The sequence below is a fragment of the Amia ocellicauda genome, chromosome 8, assembly GCF_036373705.1.
Source record: "Amia ocellicauda isolate fAmiCal2 chromosome 8, fAmiCal2.hap1, whole genome shotgun sequence".
In the NCBI taxonomy this organism is placed as follows: Eukaryota; Metazoa; Chordata; class Actinopteri; order Amiiformes; family Amiidae; genus Amia; species Amia ocellicauda.
This window is the reverse complement of record NC_089857.1, coordinates 4,380,271-4,402,982: the sequence shown is the minus strand read 5'-3', so window position 1 is coordinate 4,402,982 and position 22,712 is coordinate 4,380,271. Positions and strand designations below refer to the sequence as shown.

The window sequence follows — 22,712 nt, the reverse complement described above, 5'->3', positions numbered from 1 at the left end:
ATGTCTAAAAGTAAAATGAGTTACTAGAGGAGTTACTTTTATTTGCACCTGTCACAAGTTGCAAATGCTTGACAAGTCTGAAAAAAATAACAACAAATAGCTGTAATGAAAACTAAGGTGCAAATGAAAACTACATTGTTTTAAATGTGAAAGTGAAAAACAGAATAGCAATGGATAAACAGCTAACAAGCTTTTGTTTGTTAGTTTTCCAGGCTGCTCCCATAACAGTAGAAGAGCCCGCTGTAAATTCCACTCAGATCAACTTACCAATAGTGAGGAATGCTGGGACAGTGGGTAACGTAACCTTGCAGTGGGCAGCCACCGTTAATGGGAAACCCGCCATCGGCGACCTTCAGCCCGTATCAGGTCAGCTCATTTTTGTTCTGGGTGAAACCATGAAGATACTGACTGTGGATGTTCTAGCAGATGATGTTGCGGAGATCGAAGAGGTGAGCAGACGCATGTATAGAGCACTGTATTGTACATTTATATGTTCCAAGGGCCAGAGATTAAATCTGTACCTCTCGCTTCCTTTCTCAGGTCATCCTTGTGGCATTGACAGAAGCCTCCAATGGAGGTAGCATTGGGTCTGAGAGAGTGGTAAACATTGTGGTGCCTCCTAATGACAATCCCCACGGTACTGTGTTCTTCAGGCAGTCTATGTATCGCGTCCAGGAACCCCTTGAAGGAGTCTTTACAGCCAACATCACTATCAGCCGAAGGTTTGTTTGCGGATCTTGTGGAACCAACAATATTAAAGACAAGAGTATTCATAATGTTTTACAGTTTAAGCATACTACCACCAGATCTTTAACCTGGAAACAAAATCATGCATCAAAGGAATTGGTTTATACTCTACCTTGCAACGGCACTTTAAAGCAATGTACCTTTTTATACAATTATTTCACTGGTAAATGATATTTTCCTTTATGCTGCAGCACAATCTGCAAAGGACCATTTGCTTGTCTGTCTGAATTATTTAAAAGCCACACAGTACAGTCTTAGAAAATTCAAATATATAACCTCCCCAAATAATCACACACTTCTTGTAATTCCTCTTGTTATCGACTTCTTTATTTCCTTCCAGGGGGGGTCGGTTTGGCCATCTCCAGATCCTGTACAGCACAGAGGAGATTGACATTGTCACGCAGGTTCTGGACGAGGGGCAGAACATTTTTTCTTACTATGACCCTCCAGTGCAGGCTATGCCCACCAGCCCCTTTCCAAAGCAGTTCAATGTCTCCTCCCACAAGGACCCCTTGCTTGGCTGTGCCACTTTCTGCCTGCAAGAGCAGGCCTGTCTGGCCTTCTCTTTCTCTAACTCCTCTGGAAGTCCCAGCTGTGACTGGGCAGCTTCTGCTGGCGGCGGGCGCACCAGCAGTTCGAGATTCCTGACATTCACAAAGAATGTCACCGCAGCCTCCTCCCTTTTCAGCTTTCAAGCTGTCGCAGGGAGTGACTATGAGCCAGTGACGGGGAAGGTGGCCACCATGATGGACGGACAGGACACCACCAACCTCACTGTGTCTATCCTGACTGACTCCTTGCCCGAGGTGGACGAGAAGTTCAGCATTCACCTCCTGAGAGTCGACCTTCTGAACGCAAGCGCGACTCCCCAGAACCAACCCACCATTGCCCAGCCTAGCAGGGCCGTTGTCACTATAGCCATGAATGGAGATGCCTTCGGGGTTTTCCTGATTTACAGCACCAGTCCTAATGCCACAAAGAGTGGTGCCTACCTGGAGGTGCAGGAGGAGGCAAGGAGCTCAGTGCTGCTGGTGATTGAGAGGCGGGGCGGGAGTCTGGGTCAGGTGACGGTAGAGTGGAGAGTGGTGGGGGGCACAGCCACCCCTGGTGCTGATTTCAATGGCACTGGGGAAATTCTCACCTTTAAGGAAGGCAAGTCTTTGAGAGTTCATTGTGGCTCATGGATTTTCTTTGATTTATTTATCTTTCTCTCTATCTGCCTGTCGTCTGTCTGTCTATCTGTCTGTATACCTGTGTATCAATCTATCTATATCTATCTATCTATCTATCTATCTATCTATCTATCTATCTATCTATCTATCTATCTATCTGTCTATCTGTCTGTCTGTCTGTCTGTCTGTCATTTCTGACACCTTTACCCAGGGAAACTCAATATAAAAACACATCCCACCCTTAGTTTAATAACATTATCTAACATATAGTATAAGAATGATCCCCACTCCCATTATCCATTACATTATAATTGCACAGTGCAGAAAGTCCAAATGAAAGGATACAACAGATACAGTTGCTTCTGATCACCTGAACCTGATTATTTTATATTTGTTTTATTATTATGTTTGTGTGTGTGTGAAAAGGTGACCTGAGGAAGACCATCGAGCTGTCCATTATAGATGATGCAGAGCCCGAGGACAACGAGAGCATCGTGGTCATGCTGACGAGCACAGAAGGGGGCAGCCGCATCCTCCCCAGCTCTGACTCTGTGACCATTGTCATTCTGGCCAATGACTACGTGGCTGGAGTGGTGGGCTTCCACACTGCCTCCAGATCGGTCATTGCTCGAGAAGGTGGGTCCCTGTGCCTGCTCACAGTACTGTTGATATTCCTGTCCAGCGCCCATACTAACCCACTGTCTGTAGTCCTGACTCTACCAGACTGAAACTGCATCCGAATCTGCTTGAGACAGTTTAACTTGCTCCTGAGGTGTTTTTTTTTTAGATATTAAAAGTCATATACCTCAGTTATTTTTGGCTTGATTCAGTATACAGCTCTGGAAAAAATGAAGAGACTACTTAACATTGATTTCTGAACTTGGAGTGGTCTAAAATTTTTCCAGAGCTGAATATATTTTTAAGCAATTTTTATGTATTCTTACCAATACATCATGTAAATGATTTCAATTGTACAAACCTTTTGCATGCCTTTTTTTTTTGTTTAAACCAATGAAACGATGTTGCTTCTCTGTTTGTAATAGAAATAAATGCTCTTTGTTCTCAACACCCAACTTGGTGTCAGAGACAAACTGTGCATGAGGTTAATACTTTGTTGAACTAGGCTTACAGATTTGAGATGGACAGTCCTGGTTTGCTGGATTGCAGGCCATCCCTGGGACAGAACCCGGAGTTCTGGAAATTGTGTTGACGCAATTCTGGAAAGTTGTGGAATCAGTGAATGATAGCCAGCATGTGCTCAGTGATGTTCATATGGCTGTGTTTAACCTGGACGTGTCAAGGCATTGTGATTCCCTGACTCTTTTGTGTATGTTGTGAGTTGGGCCACTGCATGGTCACAGCTAGGGAGCTGTTTTTGTTCCAAAACATCATGAACATGCAAAGAGGGACCTCTGTCTGTCTTTGCCATTGATCACCTGTCCAAACAGGGTCAGTGTTTTAAAGGAGGCAGAGCGAGGAAGGGCATCACATAAGCAGACATTAAGCTAAACTCATTAAATACATGGGGGCTATCGTCAAGCAATCCCTGTGAGTGTCCCAGATAATCACATCACAGGACACCCCATTATAGGCCCAATCCCAGAACCTTGTCTAAAGCAAAGGACTGCACCACAAATTGTTGATCACACTTTTCATAAACTTTTTAACTTATGACTAGTCCCTGTATTACTCCCACATTCCTGTTGGACATGAAATATAAAATCTCTATGTTAGTGTATGAAAAAACAGACTGCTCTTTAGTATAATATGAATGTGTACGTGCATCCATCCATCCAGTACATCAGTACAATTCATGTGCACTTATATACTTAAGTTTATTACATATTTATGAATTTACAGTAAGGGGCATTGTGGTTGAAACTGATTCAGAGCTGGTGTGTGCTGTTTTCTTGACATTTATGGTTCCCAATTTGACAGGGAGTGAAAGCTGTTGACTGAACACTGGTCAAAATGGGAGCTTAAAATGAGGCTTTGAATTGACATTAACCACAATGGAGAGAGTGGAGTGGACGTGTTCATTTGTTACACAACAAGTATAAAATGGAGTGTAAAATACTTCCTCAGTGGGCATTTGCTGAAAAATAAAGATCATGGTGATGTCATAAAGTGCAAAATAAAAATACTTAGTATATATTATATTGGGTTGATAATTAAGTCCATTTGTAAGGGATGGGGAATGGAACAGCAGCCTAATAAAGATTTTAGCTAATTTCATAGGGAGTGTTTCCTGCAATGCAGAAGGATGTGTGTTTTAAATTATAGCTCCTGTCAAGGAGAGCACTGGACTGCAACCCTTAATTATGGTTTTATATGTTTTTACATGTTGCTATATTGTAGAAGTAAGATGTATTCCACTCTTCTGGATCAATTATATCATATAAGACATTTAAAACATGTATTATTTTTTTAAAAACTTACTAAATAATGGCAGATGTCAGAAGTTAGCATGTATGCTCCTTCAGAGTTTCAGGATGTGTTGTGTCATAACTTCCTGTGTAGGGGAAAAACTACAAAATCACCAGATGTTGTATTTCTTGCGTCATTATTATCAAGTCAACTGGGTGTCGATGTTTCTTAGTCCATATTCTTATTCCTTTATAGTAATTATAGTTTCCATAGACAATATGAAGTGTTGCTGTGTCCATGGCTGCATGAAGAACAGTAAAGATGGAGTTACTAATCTCCTTTCCAACAACAGGACATTCATGAGCAGTGGAAATGGTTTGTGCAAGTAAACAATTCCACATTCAAAAAGGGAGAAAAGCAATAGGAATTGAATTGATGTGGAAGAGTGGTGTATATCTTACTTATTTGGCAACATGTAAAGACACATAAGGACATCATTTTAGGAAATATAATGTATTCTGTCATCTATTGAGACCTGTAAGAAAAGCATGCCAGTACTTGGCTTTCTATTAATTGGGTAGGCTGTGGCTTTCATTTTTCTTTTCATTATGTAGTTAAAATTAGGGAAATTATCACTAAAGGGAAAAGAAGCTCTGATCCTATATATACAGTTCTGGAAAAAATAAAGAGACCACTCCAAGTTCAGAAATCAATGTTAAGTGGTCTCTTATTTTTTTCCAGAGTTGTATATAGGATGTATTTTGATGTATGTCTGTGCTTATCAAGCAAAACAATAAAAGAAAGAAAGAAAATGAAAAAAGAAAAGGCTGGATAAAATGTACTTCTAATTTTTTTATTATCAAAATGGTACGGTTAACCTTTATATTGTTCAGTATGTGAGTGAGAAGATACATACATACATACATACATACATACATACATACATACATTACTAAATAGCTAAAGAAAATAAATTGCAAATGTAATACACAGTTTTACATGTAAAATAAGTTTATACTCCCGCAAAGATGCAACTAATGTTCTATAAATACTTAAAGTAAATAAAAGATACCTGCTACTGATAGTTTTCTTCAGTGTTCAGTTAAAGGCTGACCATGGATGTGAACAGTAGTATTCAGTGCAAATGTGCATGCATCTGCAAAGTAAGTGGGACTGTGCACTTCGTACTTATTTGCTACTGCTGGTACATTTGGGATTCAGCATGCAGGACTTGCTTGAGCATGGGTGACAAAAGCTCACAAAGCTTTCCTTTGGTGAAACCTACTGTGCATGACATGCTGGTGAATTCAGACCTCCTTCAACAGTTCATGTACCTCTTGTAGGATTTCTGTCCTTTTTATGGATGGATTGGAGATAAACACAAAAACCAAACATACAAACAAAAAGTTCTGCAGTCCTAACCACAAGAATTATACAGGCGTAATTATGTTGAGAATGTAAAAGTGGCCTTATCTCTAATAATAACCCTACAATGCATGAGTACAAGGACTATAATGTGCATTCTGTAAATTGATGCCTTTTCCTTTAAAGGAATCTTTGGGCATATTTGTTTGTTTCAGGTATTGGGATTCTCAAAAATATATAATTAAACAGGGAACTATAGTCTTATTGCATTGCAGTGCAATTCATTTAAAGTCCTACAAGCTGCAGGGTGTTTTGTTACCAAAACTAGGTTCTGTGTTTCTGAAGCCTGTTACCTTATTTTTTGTGCAGTTTCATAAACCAATGGTTATCCAAAGTGGTGCATTTATTCCATTGAGGCCAGGTTGCTGTCCCTGCAAAGTCCGTACATACTAGAGGTATATCATATTTTGACTAAAGGTTGTGTTGTTTGCAGTAACAGGATTTCAGGATGGTTTTGGATCAATTAATGGATCAGACAGCAATGCAATGGGAGTCATATTTGTTTCTTTGTGTACAGTGTTGCTTTCTGGATACATATGGCTGCAGTTCATGTGTTATTTGCATGGCTTATTGTATTTACTTTGGGTTTGTTTCCTTGTGTCTGTTTGCCACGGTCTGGAGAACCCTGCTGTTGGCACTACTCTGAAAGCTCTTGTCATGTGTTTTCAAGGAGAGAGTTTGGCGCTGCTGGTCATGAGGACTCCTCCAGGATTCGGGAATGTCACGGTGAACTGGAGAATAGAAGGCCCTCGTGTGTCGCAAAACTTTGCCAACACGTCTGGAGTGCTGTTCTTCACTGAGGTATAACGGAGTAAAGAAAGCCAACAGTGGGATGTTCTGTCATGTTATTTCAAATATTTGAACCCAGCAAAGAAGTTAATTTACTGTATATACCATGAAAAGGCATTGAATATATATATATATATATATATATATATATATATACAGTGAGGGAAAAAAGTATTTGATCCCCTGCTGATTTTGTACGTTTGCCCACTGACAAAGAAATGATCAGTCTATAATTTTAATGGTAGGTGTATTTTAACAGTGAGAGACAGAATAACAACAAAAACATCCAGAAAAACGCATTTCAAAAAAGTTATACATTGATTTGCATGTTAATGAGGGAAATAAGTATTTGACCCCTTCGACTTAGTACTTGGTGGCAAAACCCTTGTTGGCAATCACAGAGGTCAGACGTTTCTTGCAGTTGGCCACCAGGTTTGCACACATCTCAGGAGGGATTTTGTCCCACTCCTCTTTGCAGATCCTCTCCAAGTCATTAAGGTTTCGAGGCTGACGTTTGGCAACTCGAACCTTCAGCTCCCTCCACAGATTTTCTATGGGATTAAGGTCTGGAGACTGGCTAGACCACTCCAGGACCTTAATGTGCTTCTTCTTGAGCCACTCCTTTGTTGCCTTGGCTGTATGTTTTGGGTCATTGTCATGCTGGAATACCCATCCAAGACCCATTTTCAATTCCCTGGCTGAGGGAAGGAGGTTCTCACCCAAGATTTGATGGTACATGGCCCCGTCCATCGTCCCTTTGATGCGGTGCAGTTGTCCTGTTCCCTCAGCAGAAAAACACCCCCAAAGCATAATGTTTCCACCTCCATGTTTGACGGTGGGGATGGTGTTCTTGGGGTCATTCCTCCTCCTCCAAACACGGCGAGTTGTGTTGATGCCAAAGAGCTCGATTTTGGTCTCATCTGACCACAACACTTTCACCCAGTTCTCCTCTGAATCATTCAGATGTTCATTGGCAAACTTCAGACGGGCCTGTACATGTGCTTTCTTGAGCAGGGGGACCTTGCGGGCGCTGCAGGATTTCAGTCCTTTACGGCGTAGTGTGTTACCAATTGTTTTCTTGGTGACTATGGTCCCAGCTGCCTTGAGATCATTAACAAGTTCCTTCTGTGTAGTTCTGGGCTGATTCCTCACCGTTCTCATGATCATTGAAACTCCACGAGGTGAGATCTTGCATGGAGCCCCAGACCGAGGAAGACTGACAGTTATTTTGTGTTTCTTCCATTTGCGAATAATCGCACCAACTGTTGTCACCATCTCACCAAGCTGCTTGGCGATGGTCTTGTAGCCCATTCCAGCCTTGTGTAGGTCTACAATCTTGTCCCTGACATCCTTGGACAGCTCTTTGGTCTTGGCCATGGTGGAGAGTTTGGAATCTGATTGATTGATTGCTTCTGTGGACAGGTGTCTTTTATACAGGTAACGAGCTGAGATTAGGAGCACTCCCTTTAAGAGAGTGCTCCTAATCTCAGCTCGTTACCTGTATAAAAGACACCTGGGAGCCAGAAATCTTGCTGATTGATAGGGGATCAAATACTTATTTCCCTCATTAACATGCAAATCAATTTATAACTTTTTTGAAATGTGTTTTTTGATTTTTTTGTTGTTATTCTGTATCTCACTGTTAAAATACAACTACCATTAAAATTATAGACTGGTCATTTCTTTGTCAGTGGGCAAACATACAAAATCAGCAGGGGATCAAATACTGTATATATATATATATATATATATATATATATATATTTTTTTTTTTATGTATGAATTTATTTATTAATTTCTTTCTAATTCCCACGAATGTTAGATTTGATTTGACATATCTGAGAGGGGTTAAAGTATTCTTAATTCCTCTGCAGGGCTCCTTGAATGAGACCATAGCTGTGCAGCTGCTTGATGACGGGGTTCCTGAGGAGAAGGAAGAATACAGAGTCATCCTGTCTGACATCAGCACTCGAGGTACCACTGATGGAGTGAGCTGGTGGAGAAGAAATTGACTGTTTCAGTATTACTCTGAGATCCAGCACTTAACTTTCACTGTGTTTCAACTGAGCCTAATCTGTATATCAATCTATCTATCTATCTATCTATCTATCTATCTATCTATCTATCTATCTATCTATCTATCTATCTATCTGCATCTATCATTATTTTTAGATTTTTAGTAAATGAGAGGTAATGTGAGCTGTGTTATTCCATCCCTTGTTAGGTGTTCCCACAACTGGGATAGCAGTGCTGGATAGACAGGGGTCTGAGGCCATGCTAACTGCTGAGGCCAGTGATGAGCCTTATGGTGTCCTGACCTTCGCCCCCTACTCAAAGCTGCTATCCACTCCGGAGGGCAATACCACCATCCACATATTCATCAATAGGGAGTTCGGCTCACTGGGTCAGTTCTCACAGCACTGATGGTTGTGATCAAGATAGTTGAGATTATGGTTGTTAGCAGGGTTCATTTTTAAACTAGAGTTCAGGTCATTCTTTGTTTTTAAATGTAATTTTTTTAATAAGGTCCTTTTATTCCTGGGTTCTTCAACTGCTTAAATGCAGTTGGCTTTGGTAAACTTGGGGTATTCATTGAGGGAGGACTTAATTCCCAAAAGACACAAGTCCATTCTTGAACGAAGTGTCTGTACATTTTCAGTACACTGTTGAAATTCAGACCACACACAACTATTACTAGCTGTCAATATGAACTCTTTAAGTCAGAGACATGGTATTAGGTAAAGTGATACCCTTTTTGAAACAGAATTCTGAAATCAACAAATATTGTTCATTGATTTCTAAAACAATTGTCAGGAGCCATCAATGTCAGCTATGAGACGGTGCGGGGGGCCCTGCAAGACCCGGCCCTCAGAGAAGGGGCCCTGGCTGAGCCGGGACTGGACTTCCTGCCCCAGTCTGGCTCTGTGCTGCTGCGGGAGGGGCAGACCTCAGTCGCCATCCCTATTACCATCCTGGACGTAAGACAGCCACCTGTCCATCTACCTGCTTTCTCCATAAACTCTGAATACTGTACTGGACATGCGACTGAGCCATGACTGTGGTGTCAGACATCACGTTCTGATTCATATGAACATTCCTGTTGTTGTATGTACAATTATATGCATCTAAGTGAAGACACTTTCTGAATCTACAATTATGAGACTTGGTATGAATATAGTCTTTTGGTTAAGTGGAAACTGAGAAAAGAAATACAATATTCTCCAATACAGTAAAGCAGAAGTACAGCCCAGAAACTGACTTATTAGTTTACAGTAAGAACAAAATACAAGCATATACAGGATCATATACTTGTACTTGTAAAAGTAGTACTGTACTTGTTTGAAGCAACAAAAATATATCTCTTTTCTCTGTGGCACATATGAAAAAAACATATATTTTTCTCAGTTCCAAGTTCAGTTTCAGTTTTTCATTGCACCTTCCAAGTTTGTTCGTTTTTTTGTTGCAGGATGATGTCCCTGAGTTACAGGAGTTTTTTCTTGTGAACATCACATCTGCAGTTCTCATGACATACTTCCCGACAGCTCCCAAGTTTGGTAAGGCCTGTTTCATTCACAGACTGACTTTCATTCAGCATGAATAGGTGAACAAACTGCTTTAGACTAAGACTTTAGACTAATGCAGACCAAATCTGCATTTTGTTTAATTTTACTTTGGAAATTTCATCTTTCTGGTACCCTCAATGTGAATGTCACCATGGACTGAGCTTGAATGAGTTTTTATAAGATGTTCAGATGCTGTAAAAACACTCCCTTAACAGTGGAGTTAACTAAAACTTTTTTTAAAACCCCCTTTTTACCAGGGGGTGTGGGGGCCGATATATCACTCTGTAATCAATATATATAGTTTAATTAACAATAAGTCCATAGTAGAGGTTTTCTGTGTACAGAGTGTAGAATCATCTCAAATTTGTCAAGTAAATGTGTGTCTGCTGTACTACTCACTGTTATTGTGTATCATTTCTTCTTTTCCCATCCCTTGTAAATCTTCCTCCTTCTTTTTCCTTCCTTCCACTGATCTGTTTGCTTCCTGCCTGTTTGACCACTAGATATGGTTCATTACACACTTAAAGGTAATGTCTGAGGCACCATGCTGCTCTTACTGTTGCATTGAGCCATTCAAAATTTAACACAGTAAAAAGATCCTATGCAAGTGGCAGTACATCGTCCACTTTTATAATATCACAGCAGTGCTCCAATACATTTTCAATGCAGCAATTAATGGTCATAATGTGAGTTTTAGCTGATTTGCCAGTGATCAGTGTAGGATATTTAGGACTCAGCGAATTAAATTGATTAGTATAATACAACAGAACAGAACAAAAAACAACTGTGTCAATGATAAATACATAATAATAAACAAAAAAAAAATAAAAAAAAATTGTTTTGTTTATATACAGTGAGGGAAAAAAGTATTTGATCCCCTGCTGATTTTGTACATTTGCCCACTGACAAAGAAATGATCAGCCTATAATTTTCATGGTAGGTGTATTTTAACAGTGAGAGACAGAATAACAACCAAAAAATCCAGAAAAACACATTTCAAAAAAGTTATAAATTGATTTGCATGTTAATGAGGGAAATAAGTATTTGATCCCCTATCAATCAGCAAGATTTCTGGCTCCCAGGTGTCTTTTATACAGGTAACGAGCTGAGATTAGGAGCACTCTCTTAAAGGGAGTACTCCTAATTTCAGCTCTTTACCTGTATAAAAGACACCTGTCCACAGAAGCAATCAATCAATCAGATTCCAAATTCTCCACCATGGCCAAGACCAAAGAGCTGTCCAAGGATGTCAGGGATAAGATTGTAGACCTACACAAGGTTGGAATGGGCTACAAGACCATCGCCAAGCAGCTTGGTGAAATGGTGACAACAGTTGGTGCGATTATTCGCAAATGGAAGAAACACAAAATAACTGTCAGTCTCCCTCGGTCTGGGGCTCCATCCAAGATTTCACCTCGTGGAGTTTCAATGATCGTGAAAACGGTGAGGAATCAGCCCAGAACTACACAGGAGGATCTTGTTAATGATCTCAAGGCAGCTGGGACCATAGTCACCAAGAAAACAATTGGTAACACACTACGCCATGAAGGACTGAAATCCTGCAGCGCCTGCAAGATCCCCCTGCTGAAGAAAGCACATGTACAGGCCCGTCTGAAGTTTGCCAATGAACATCTGAATGATTCAGAGGAGAACTGGGTGAAAGTGCTGTGGTCAGATGAGACCAAAATCGAGCTCTTTGGCATCAACTCAACTTCCCGTTTTTGGAGGAGGAGGAATGACCCCAAGAACACCATCCCCACCGTCAAACATGGAGGTGGAAACATTTGCTTTGGGGGTGTTTTTCTGCTAAGGGGACAGGACAACTGCACCGCATCAAAGGGACGATGGACGGGGCCATGTACCATCAAATCTTGGGTGAGAACCTCCTTCCCTCAGCCAGGGCATTGAAAATGGGTCTTGGATGGGTATTCCAGCATGACAATGACCCAAAACACACAGCCAAGGCAACAAAGGAGTGGCTCAAGAAGAAGCACATTAAGGTCCTGGAGTGGCCTAGCCAGTCTCCAGACCTTAATCCCATAGAACATCTGTGGAGGGAGCTGAAGGTTCGAGTTGCCAAACGTCAGCCTCGAAACCTTAATGACTTGGAGAGGATCTGCAAAGAGGAGTGGGACAAAATCCCTCCTGAGATGTGTGCAAACCTGGTGGCCAACTACAAGAAACGTCTGACCTCTGTGATTGCCAACAAGGGTTTTGCCACCAAGTACTAAGTCGAAGGGGTCAAATACTTATTTCCCTCATTAACATGCAAATCAATTTATAACTTTTTTGAAATGCGTTTTTCTTGATTCTTTTGTTGTTATTCTGTCTCTCACTGTTAAAATACACCTACCATTAAAATTATAGACTGATCATTTCTTTGTTAGTGGGCAAACGTACAAATACTTTTTTCCCTCACTGTATATATATATATATATATATATATATATATATTGAATGACTTAGGTTTGAGCTCAACTGCATTGTAATGCAAGTTTAAATTCATATTTAACCTTTAAAGTGTACATGTATGGATTGTTTGTTATTATTGAGAAGATCCTTTCAGCAGTTCAATAGACATTTGATTTGGTTGTTCTACTCTAAAGGAACAACTGTTTTATTAGTTATATACAGTGCTTTGCACAGTACACAGTACTAATATATATAATGCTTCTTATATGAAGCATTACATGAAACATATTTATTCTGGATCATACAGACTCATTTATAGATTTTTCACAGAATTATTTTAAAGCACAATTGTGAAACAGGTGACAGAAATGTGCAATACTATAGCATAACAATATCGGCATCAAAACACAAAGTCCCAGTCTAACATTGCATGTTCACCCACTGGAATCTATTTCTATGGCTTCATTTTAAGCAGGGAGTAGCTATCATACATGTCATGAAGTTTATTTCCAAGCAATATTAAGCATTGTGATTAAAATAGTAGGAATAAATAAAGTGCATTTCCCTAGATATCCAAGGTCTTGTGGCACAGGTCACTATTGATGGCAATGATGGGATCAGAGGGATCATTGAGTGGCAGAGCACAAGGTGAGCACATCATCTCGTTAATGTTTAATACGTACTCATAAGCTCATACAGCTCATAACAATTCCAGAAAATGTTCAAGTGTACACATGCAGCAGTAGTGAATATATATTTTTAATAATGTCTCCAAAATTGCATCTGTGGACAAATTGAATTTAGAGAATATAAAGTGCTCCACTGGTTAAAAACAATGTTTATATATTCATCATGAACATTCACCTTTTTTCTAGTTATGAAGTTAACGAGACTATAGGCATCTTGACTCTGGTAGTCTACAGGAATGGCGGGACCTATGGGAATGTGTCTGTGTTCTTTTACGCTCAAAACCTTGAGGCACATCTGGGAGTTGATTTCAATGCCACTTCTTCGGTAAGAATGCTCCACTCCCTTTTTGAATGCACCTGCAGAATTTAAGCCTCTGTATATCTATGTGTCTCTTCTATGGACATCTATCAGACAGTTAGATGTATTTTAAAGCCCAGTATGCACTTATTGAACAAGGAAGAATAATAACATTATTGAAGGCTGTACTTTACGTAAAAGTGTTAATCTTTTTAGTGTAATAAATAAATACATGTTCTGTTTTATTCAAGGTGTTTAAAGTCTGTGTTATCCTGTCACACAGTCATTACAGGAATACTACACAATGCACAGGTTTAAAAAGAAAAAGGTCCCTAAATGTTGTTTCATGGTTCCCCAATATCTTGCAGATCCTGTACTTTGCCAATGGTGAGAGGCATAAATTCGTTGAGGTCTTGATCTTCAATGATGACTTACCTGAAGGTGATGAGAAGTTCCAGCTGATTCTTGTCAATCCGTCCTTTGGGTTGGAGCTAGGAGACAACACAACAGGTATCTCTGATCTACAGAAACGTAGTCTCTCTTACCACAGCAATACTGTGATGTATCCAATTGGGTTTACTGTACCTACATATATCTTAATCTCTGCATCATGTGTCTGTGATTTAACGATTGGAAATTTAAAAAGCAACATTTCAAGGAAGCCAGCAAGCTAGCAACCAGTAACTATTTATTATTGATGTCTGTTATTATGTATCCTGCCCTTACCCATGGTGATTTACAGTTGTCTGTAAATGTGCACTTTTTACAAAACACATTAAATATTCAGTATACAATGTCAATCCTTTCCAGCCAGTCTTGTATTGTATTTCTTGTATTTCTCTCTGCTTGTCACAGCCACAGTGACCATCCTGGCGAATGATGACGGGCATGGCATTATCTCCTTCAACAACAGCCAGCACTTTCTGTTGCGGGAGCCCAGTTCCATGTCCGCTCCGTCTGAGAATGTGGCCACCCTGTACATTGTCCGTGACCCTCCTCAAGGCACCTTCGGCACGGTCACTGCTCAGTTCCACATCACCCCTCTCAACGGCTCAAATGCAACTGAGGACCTGGTTCCAACCCAGGGCTTCATAGTCCTGGAGGACGGAGTGAGGGTCAAGGTATCAGAACTTGCTGGATGTTCTGAAGGGCTTTTCTGTAGGGAATTTCTGTAGGCATAATTGGTGTTACAGACTTCAGATTAAGATTAAGGGTGAGTTAATATAGAGGGGGAACAGCAGCTAATGGAAGAAATATGAACCCAGATTGATGGAGCTGCATACAGGTTATTTTCCTGCTTCTCAACAGCTCAGAGTACAAGTCCCTTTAGAAATCCTTTTGATATCAACTCTCAGATTATTTATGATTAATAAGATTAATAAGGACTTGAACCTGGCCTTCCAGTGATAGCAGTGCTCTGTGGCTTAAAAGTGAGCTTCCTGGTCCTTCTGTTTCCACAGACTCTGCAGATCTCGGCAGTGTTGGATGAGGAGCCAGAGATTAACGAGACCTTCGCCATCACACTGTCTAACCCCAGCGGGGGGGCCCGGCTGGGAGAGAGCCTGCAGACACTCATCACTGTGCTGCAGAACCAGGCTCCACTAGGCCTCTTCAGGATCTTCCCCCTCCAAAATAGGTCTGAGAACTGGACATGAGTAGATGTAATTAGATGTAATCTGTGTGTTAATCTGCTTTCAAATCAGTTTCAATGTGGTTATTGTACCTCACACTTCTGTGCTGAAGTCAATGTCTTCCTCCCTCAGGATTAATTCAGTGACGGTGGAAGAGGGGAACAGTACGCTGTATTTCCGCGTGTCTCGCAGTAACGGTCTGGAGATGGCGGTCAGTGTGGAATGGGAAACAGAGTCACATACGGCATATGGCATGAGTAAGAGTGTAAATGTATGATAGTTTGACTAGCTATAGACTAATTTGACTAGAATTATTTCCCCCCTTGTTGCATTTCTACAATTAAGCTTATGCTGTAATTTGAGGAATACAAAAATATGACATGAAATACAACTTCCAAACATACAGTGAGGGAAAAAAGTATTTGATCCCCTGCTGATTTTGTACGTTTGCCCACTGACAAAGAAATGATCAATCTCTAATTTTAATGGTAGGTGTATTTTAACAGTGAGAGACAGAATAACAACCAAGAAATCCAGAAAAACACATTTCAGAAAAGTTATAAATTGATTTGCATGTTAATGAGGGAAATAAGTATTTGACCCCTTCGACTTAGACCTTGGTAGCAAAACCCTTGTTGGCAATCACAGAGGTCAGACGTTTCTTGTAGTTGGCCACCAGGTTTGCACACATCTCAGGAGGGATTTTGTCCCACTCCTCTTTGCTGATCCTCTCCAAGTCATTAAGGTTTCGAGGCTGACGTTTGGCAACTCGAACCTTCAGCTCCCTCCACAGATGTTCTATGGGATTAAGGTCTGGAGACTGGCTAGGCCACTCCAGGACCTTAATGTGCTTCTTCTTGAGCCACTCCTTTGTTGCCTTGGCTGTGTGTTTTGGGTCATTGTCATGCTGGAATACCCATCCACGACCCATTTTCAATGCCCTGGCTGAGGGAAGGAGGTTCTCACCCAAGATTTGACAGTACATGGCCCCGTCCATCGTCCCTTTGACACGGTGCAGTTGTTGGAATCTGATTGATTGATTGCTTCTGTGGACAGGTGTCTTTTATACAGGTAACGAGCTGAGATTAGGAGCACTCCCTTTAAGAGAGTGCTCCTAATCTCAGCTTGTTACCTGTATAAAAGACAACTGGGAGCCAGAAATCTTGCTGATTGATAGGGGATCAAATACTTATTTCACTCATTAACATGCAAATCAATTTATAACTTTTTTGAAATGTGTTTTTCTGGATTTTTTGGTTGTTATTCTGTCTCTCACTGTTAAAATACACCTACCATTAAAATTATAGACTGATCATTTCTTTGTCAGTGGGCAAACGTACAAAATCAGCAGGGGATCAAATACTTTTTTCCCTCACTGTATATCTGATAGCAGAATACATTTCACAATCATGTACATCATGAGTTCTTTAATTTCCTGTTGGACAAACAGCATTGACAGAACCTATTCCAGAGTTTAGGAACAGGCATTTGAAATTAAAATATGAATTCACCTTAGTGTTCCTTATTTATCCTCATACTCTCTTTACAATACATGAGAATAATCTTCAGTATGACGTACAAGAAATAATCACTCCTGGGCTCCTTTGTGTTTCAGAGGGGGATGTCCCAGTGCTGTCTGTGTTCCAGACTTTCCCAGGGGAAGCATCATCGGCCTGGTGCATCCTACCCTCTCAGGGTGGTGACCCCCTGGCCCTGCGTGTCGGGAGGGGTCTTGGCTCCACACTATACCGATGGCAGGGTGTGTTTGTACCCCTTCAGGTAACCTCGCCTAAATCAGTACTTGTTTTTATCTCTTCAAATAATAACTTGAGAAAAGGCATTCACAGTTTTGCTCCTGAGAATCCACAATGTTAGCACATCTTCATTCATTCTTCATTCTAACTATCTATTTCAATAATTGTTCTTTTAATTGCACTGGTTAGAATTATTTGGTCCTGAATTATTGCACTTACATCACCAAATCCACCTAGAATACATTACATGTGAAATTCTTACAAATGATCCTTTGAAAAAATGATATTTCTCGAATCAAATCTACTTACCATGTTCAGAAACAAAACTGTAGATGACAACCAAAAAACACGCACTGCTGGAAATTGTGGCAGAATATTCCAGCATGTCCAGTGGTATTATTATTATTTGTATTTTTGTTCTTTCCTTCAGACGCTGGATATTCCAGATGCCAAGCACTGTATTACTTTCATAATGAATGGCTCCTCATATGTAGCTGTGACTCACGGGGGGCAGGGCGAGGCCAGAGCGTCGAACAGTAGCCTTTTCAAACTGGGTCCGGACCTCAATCTCACCTTGGTGACTGACACAATTTATTGACACTTTTCTTGCTTCATACTGTCTTTTAAAATTATTTTATTTCACTTATAAATACTTCAATCCAGAAAATGCTAAGATACACTGTTGCAGTAAATCACATGTTAAGGGTGTATATAAGCAATATATGCTTTAAGGTTTAACAGTTGGTTACAGTCTGTATGGTTTCCTTCTGTGTATCCTGTAAATCTTGTTCATCTCTCTCTTCATATTCATATTCAAAATAAATATGTTTCATGTATTTATAATAACATCCTACTTATTTTTATAATCTTTTACATATTATAATCCTATTTTTCTTTACAGGAACAATCTATACCGGTTGAAAGTGGCGACATAAAATACTTTTCAGTGGAAAATAAGAACTATTTGATCATTTTGAACCAGGTGAGTGTGCAGGAACTGCAAGTTAATTAACGTCAGTTACAGTAATTATGATTTAATGACTACTGCTTCACCAACCTTAGAAACTGCATGTGCTGCACTACTAAGGGTGGTCAGTTTAAGCTTATCAGCACAGTACACCATATGAATTCCTCAGCTAGTGTTCATGAAAGCATCGCGATGTCAGTCAGTCAGATGTACACACAATAAAAAAAACATGTTTAACTAAATGTCTCCACAGATTTTTCAGCGGATGGGAGACATATTTGTTTTTCATCATAAACTGGACCCGCGGGAAGCTACAAGCCTGTCTTTGTTCCCCAGAGGAAGCGTTCTGTACCTGGCCGTCTCTCTCCGAACCCCTGGAAATAGCTGTATTGTGTATCAGTGGGCTGACGGACAGTTCCGGACCCCTCAGCCACTTGACAGCGAAGGTTTGGCGAAGCAAGTAGAGACTTTCCGGATGGGAGCTGATGTTTACCTCCTGCTAGTCACTGAAGGTATACCATTCATAAACATTGTCTCCTAAAGAAATCCCGAATTTAAACTGATTATGTGTACAGCTGTTGAAAAACAAATATGTATGGGGTCTGTTTTGACGCTTTTTCTTTTTCCTTTTTACCACAGGAAACAACTCCACATGCAAGGTGTTTGTGTGGCGGTCCCAGCAGCCCTTCTTTCAGCTCTCCCAGTCCATAGACTTTAGTGGTCTAAACTCTGTCCACAGCTTCACACCTCCCTCAGGCATCAGTAAGTAAAGAACTGCAATTTCCTTGCACAGTCAGGATGATTAAAGTGTTACTGAACATGAACATTTCTTGTCTGCCTTAGAAGCAATGGTCTTTGGCCTCTAAACTTTATATTCTGTATCTTTCAGCCCATCTCCTACTTGCGGGCAGAAACAAGTCGGTGCTGTATTCTTGGCGTTCTGAGCTGAGTGTGTTTTCCCCGGTGCTGGAGACCCAGCCTGCACACCAGCTTCTTTCTCTCACTGCCCTGGACCTCAACTCCACCAGAAGCCTGATTGTTGCTACAGGAGACTCTGACTCAACTGTGTATGAGCTGACATTCGTCTCAAACCAGTCTGACTTCATACCAAGGTACAGCATCCCTGTGACTTTAAACAATACTCTGCCTGTGCTTATTTCCACAATTTGTCTTCAGTGGGTCTTTGTCGTCCTGCTCTCAGTTCAGGTGAGCTGCGGTTTGAGGCGGGAGATGGAGAGCTGGTGATCGCGGTGAATGTCATCGATGATAACACCCCTGAGGAGGAGGAGTCTTTCAGGGTGCTACTCAAGAACCCGAGGGGAGGAGCGGAGATCGGTCTCAATGGTTACGTGACTGTAGTCATCCCGTCTAACGATGACGCCCATGGCATCATTGCCTTTGAACAGGTAAATTAAAAGCAGCAAATAGATTACTATTATTTTACTTCACAACTTCAAGAAAAGTTTGTCAATGAGAGGAGGCTGATCAACTCTTTGTGCTCATTTAATAGCTACAGACTACTCCAATCTTTTTTTACATTTCAACAATATGGCTAGGAAGTTTGATCCAGTCCACAGCTCTGTTTATTATTTTATGTTTCATATGATGAGGGTTATTTCCCCCTCCCAGAATTCCGTGAGAAAAGAAGTTGATGAGCAGGAACAAGACAGTCTGATCACACTCAATGTGGAGCGGCTCAGAGGGACGTTTGGGAAAATCACAGTTCACTGGACAGCCAACGGGAGCCTGAGTGACATCGTCCCAACCTCTGGAGTGGTAAGGGTTTACACTGTGGTTCCATAGTAAAACAGCTGCAATCAACAAGGTTGTGGAGCTAATAAATCTCTCTTTTTTATTTTTTTAAGTATGGAGTTTTTGTTTTAGGATGAATTGATCATCTGTAATAACTAATGCATATAAACACACAAGACTATAACTAATAATAAAGACTAATAATAATCATACAATTTATGTCCACCAGGTGACGTTTTCAGGGAGTCAGGCCCTTGCGACCATCTCTCTGAGAGTCCTGGCTGACAGTGTGCCCGAGCTGGCAGAGAGCGTCACGGTCACACTCACTGGGGTCACCACCATCGGAGTGCAGGAAGCCTTCCGTGGCGCTGTCATCGACCCGAACAGAAACCAGGCCCACATCACCATCCTGCCCAGTGACTCTCCCTATGGGGTGATCAGCTGGAGACCAGACTCCCTCTTCATCAGCACACAGGAGCCAGAGCGTAATCTCCCTGCTTCCTTATATACATATATATGTTGTTCTGGTTTGTCCTATTTTCTTGAAAAAAAAAGTTATCACTATATATATACACCAAATATATACATACATACATATTCATATACATATCATCATTACCAGCAAGGATGAAGGGCTTCCTATTTTTCCACTTGTATATATTCATATATGTATAACAATTACTATACATTACATTACCTCAGGATACAACATGTTTTAATTGGTTTGTCATAAATCATAGTAATTATAAAAATGTTCATGAAAGTAAATACATAAATATACAGACTGTATTAAATTTTGTTTACTTTCCTCTGTCTTTGCAGAAAATCAGAGCAATGTCACTTTAAGCATTGTCCGAGAGCAGGGCTTCGTTGGTGATGTGGCGGTTCACTTCACAACTAAACCAGCTTTGTCACAGCTGCCTATGAACCAGGCCACTGAGAACAAGGACTATGTGGCCAAAGAAGAGATGGTGATCATAAAGGAGAACATGACTGTGGTCCAAGTCTACATCACTATACTGCCCGTAAGTTTGCTCTTCTGATTGTTGCGGAAAATTTGCTATGACATCAACACATTCTACACATTGTACATTGAGTAGTAGAATTATCTGTTTCAGGTTTTTGTAAGAAGCAGACTCTTATAGAAGACGACCCCAGAGCACGATGGGAGTGGATCTCCCTCTGTTCTCGCCCAGCGGCACTTTGGTGTGCAGAGATGATGTATTGGGGTGCTTCTCTCTCCTCAGGATGACATTCCTGAACTTGCAGAAACCTTCCTGGTCAACATCACGCGAGTGGAGCTGCTGGGTGGGTTGGGAGGTGCGGGGCTGCCCAGTGTGAAAAGGCTGTGGAAGGAGATTGTGGAAATCACCATCCTAGAGAATGATGATCCCAGAGGAGTGGTGCAGTTCAACATCTCCAAGGTACTGTGCATGCTGGCCAGACTGATGGATGGAGGCAATGCTGGAGGAAGCTTAATATCTGAATGTGTTTGTCATACTCCAGCACCTGTTCAAGGTGTGATTCAAGGAAGATCTGAGAAGTTAAAGTATTCCTTTGCTGTTTCCCCAGGACATGACTGGTCGGGTGCTGGCCTATGAGGTCTTTCCTCCGGGGAATATCCTTCAGTTACCAGTTGTGCGATTGTCTGGTCTGACTGGAAGAGTGGTGGTGCACTGGGAAGCTCGGCCAATCATTGCTAGCCTTGAAGACTTTGCTCCTCCTGCTGGAAATATCACCTTCAGCGATGGGCAGGTGGTTATAGGTTTATGTTATCCTTTCTGTTTAACTTAAAATGTCGTGTTATAAACAGTTAGGTATTTAAACCAAACATGTCTGTTGCAAATGTCCACCTGTTACAATACAATTTAAACATTTGTTAAAAATCTTAAGGTAATATCCTGAACTATCTCCACAGGCTGTGAGCTTTATTGAAATCACCATCATAGATGACAACATTGTTGAGTTTATGGAGACGTTCAGCGTTGCTTTGACTCAAGTGGCAGGAGGAGCCAGATTGGGGAACGACTCCAATGTCACTGTGATTATCCCTCCCAACGACTCCCCTGTGGGCTTGTTCGGATTCGAGCTGCAAATGGTAGGAACCTGGAGCCAAGAAGTGTCCCTAAGTATCTCATATTAACTGATCCAAACCAGTCAAGCTTTCAGTTCTGCAAGTTTTTCTTCCCTGTAGATCCAGTAACCATTTGGACATATTATATTGTATCTTCCTGAATGTATTCATAAGCTATTGTAAATTGTATTATTTCCAGTCAATTATATTGTGTGCCAAGCTACTCAGTAATGCACTGTGCTTTGACCCAGGTGACTGTGCGGGAACCACAGTTCAGTGATGACCCCGCTGCCATGGCGAATCTGACTGTGGTGCGCAGCCCAGTGGGTAGAGGGTCAGTCCTCATCGTGTGGCTTGTGGAGGAGACCGCCGCAAATGACCTTGCATCTCTCAACGGCACACTTCACTTCAATGAGGTATTGCTCCAAAGCATCTTATCTCATTAGAGTAACAAAGTAATGCCAGGAAATGGTTTCTTTTTGGAGTTTTACCACAGTAAGGTTGCACTACAGTTTTTTTCCATGGTTTCACTTGTAATACATATTTACTTTCTTTTGCTATGATTTTCCATGTTTTGTATCATGGTTTACTATAGCTTTCCATGCTTTTCCATAATTTCACTTTGCCTTCCTATTTTACCATGGTAGACTACAGTAAGGTTTTTTAAGTGGATATTGAACACTCACACTTTCTTTCACTTAAACTTGAAAGAAAAGGTGCTAAAAATGATCTGTACTTTTATTGAATTAAAGCTTATTACACAACTTCTGCTGTACATTTCTCATCATGTGCTGCGAATAGGTTGAATGCATTCATGAAGCTTCTCAGCATTTCAAACCCATTTTTCTCCCGCCAGACTGAATCCAGGAAGGTGATAGTGGTGCGTGCTCTAGCTGATGCAGTGCTCGAGGGGGACGAGAAGTTCTCCATTAAGCTGTTGTCCGCCACTAATGATCCAGTAATCAGTCCCATTAACGGTCAGTGTTACAATAAAATACTTGGACATGGCTACCAATAGCTTTCTTTTTATTATTTATTTTTTACATATGTTACATATCTCTCAACTGAAAAG

The 22,712-nt window shown here is 40.9% G+C and overlaps 1 protein-coding gene across 1 annotated transcript in view; it reads left to right on the top strand.

Moving 5' to 3' along the window:
• The window catches only part of adgrv1 (adhesion G protein-coupled receptor V1), a 175,885-nt gene that overhangs the window by 50,321 nt on the left and 102,852 nt on the right, over positions 1-22,712 (top strand). Inside the window, exons 31-60 of the mRNA XM_066711856.1 lie at positions 205-449; positions 541-722; positions 1,088-1,899; positions 2,346-2,555; positions 6,382-6,512; positions 8,375-8,474; positions 8,725-8,904; positions 9,315-9,478; positions 9,967-10,054; positions 13,045-13,123; positions 13,351-13,489; positions 13,831-13,972; positions 14,318-14,583; positions 14,923-15,098; positions 15,226-15,350; positions 16,709-16,872; positions 17,278-17,424; positions 17,749-17,829; positions 18,068-18,326; positions 18,454-18,576; positions 18,704-18,926; positions 19,016-19,220; positions 19,444-19,590; positions 19,796-20,051; positions 20,389-20,591; positions 20,814-20,990; positions 21,139-21,321; positions 21,485-21,664; positions 21,892-22,056; positions 22,497-22,617. Of these exons, the coding sequence (XP_066567953.1) occupies positions 205-449; positions 541-722; positions 1,088-1,899; positions 2,346-2,555; positions 6,382-6,512; positions 8,375-8,474; positions 8,725-8,904; positions 9,315-9,478; positions 9,967-10,054; positions 13,045-13,123; positions 13,351-13,489; positions 13,831-13,972; positions 14,318-14,583; positions 14,923-15,098; positions 15,226-15,350; positions 16,709-16,872; positions 17,278-17,424; positions 17,749-17,829; positions 18,068-18,326; positions 18,454-18,576; positions 18,704-18,926; positions 19,016-19,220; positions 19,444-19,590; positions 19,796-20,051; positions 20,389-20,591; positions 20,814-20,990; positions 21,139-21,321; positions 21,485-21,664; positions 21,892-22,056; positions 22,497-22,617 (5,673 nt within the window). The remainder of the gene's footprint in view (positions 1-204; positions 450-540; positions 723-1,087; positions 1,900-2,345; positions 2,556-6,381; positions 6,513-8,374; positions 8,475-8,724; positions 8,905-9,314; positions 9,479-9,966; positions 10,055-13,044; positions 13,124-13,350; positions 13,490-13,830; positions 13,973-14,317; positions 14,584-14,922; positions 15,099-15,225; positions 15,351-16,708; positions 16,873-17,277; positions 17,425-17,748; positions 17,830-18,067; positions 18,327-18,453; positions 18,577-18,703; positions 18,927-19,015; positions 19,221-19,443; positions 19,591-19,795; positions 20,052-20,388; positions 20,592-20,813; positions 20,991-21,138; positions 21,322-21,484; positions 21,665-21,891; positions 22,057-22,496; positions 22,618-22,712) is intronic.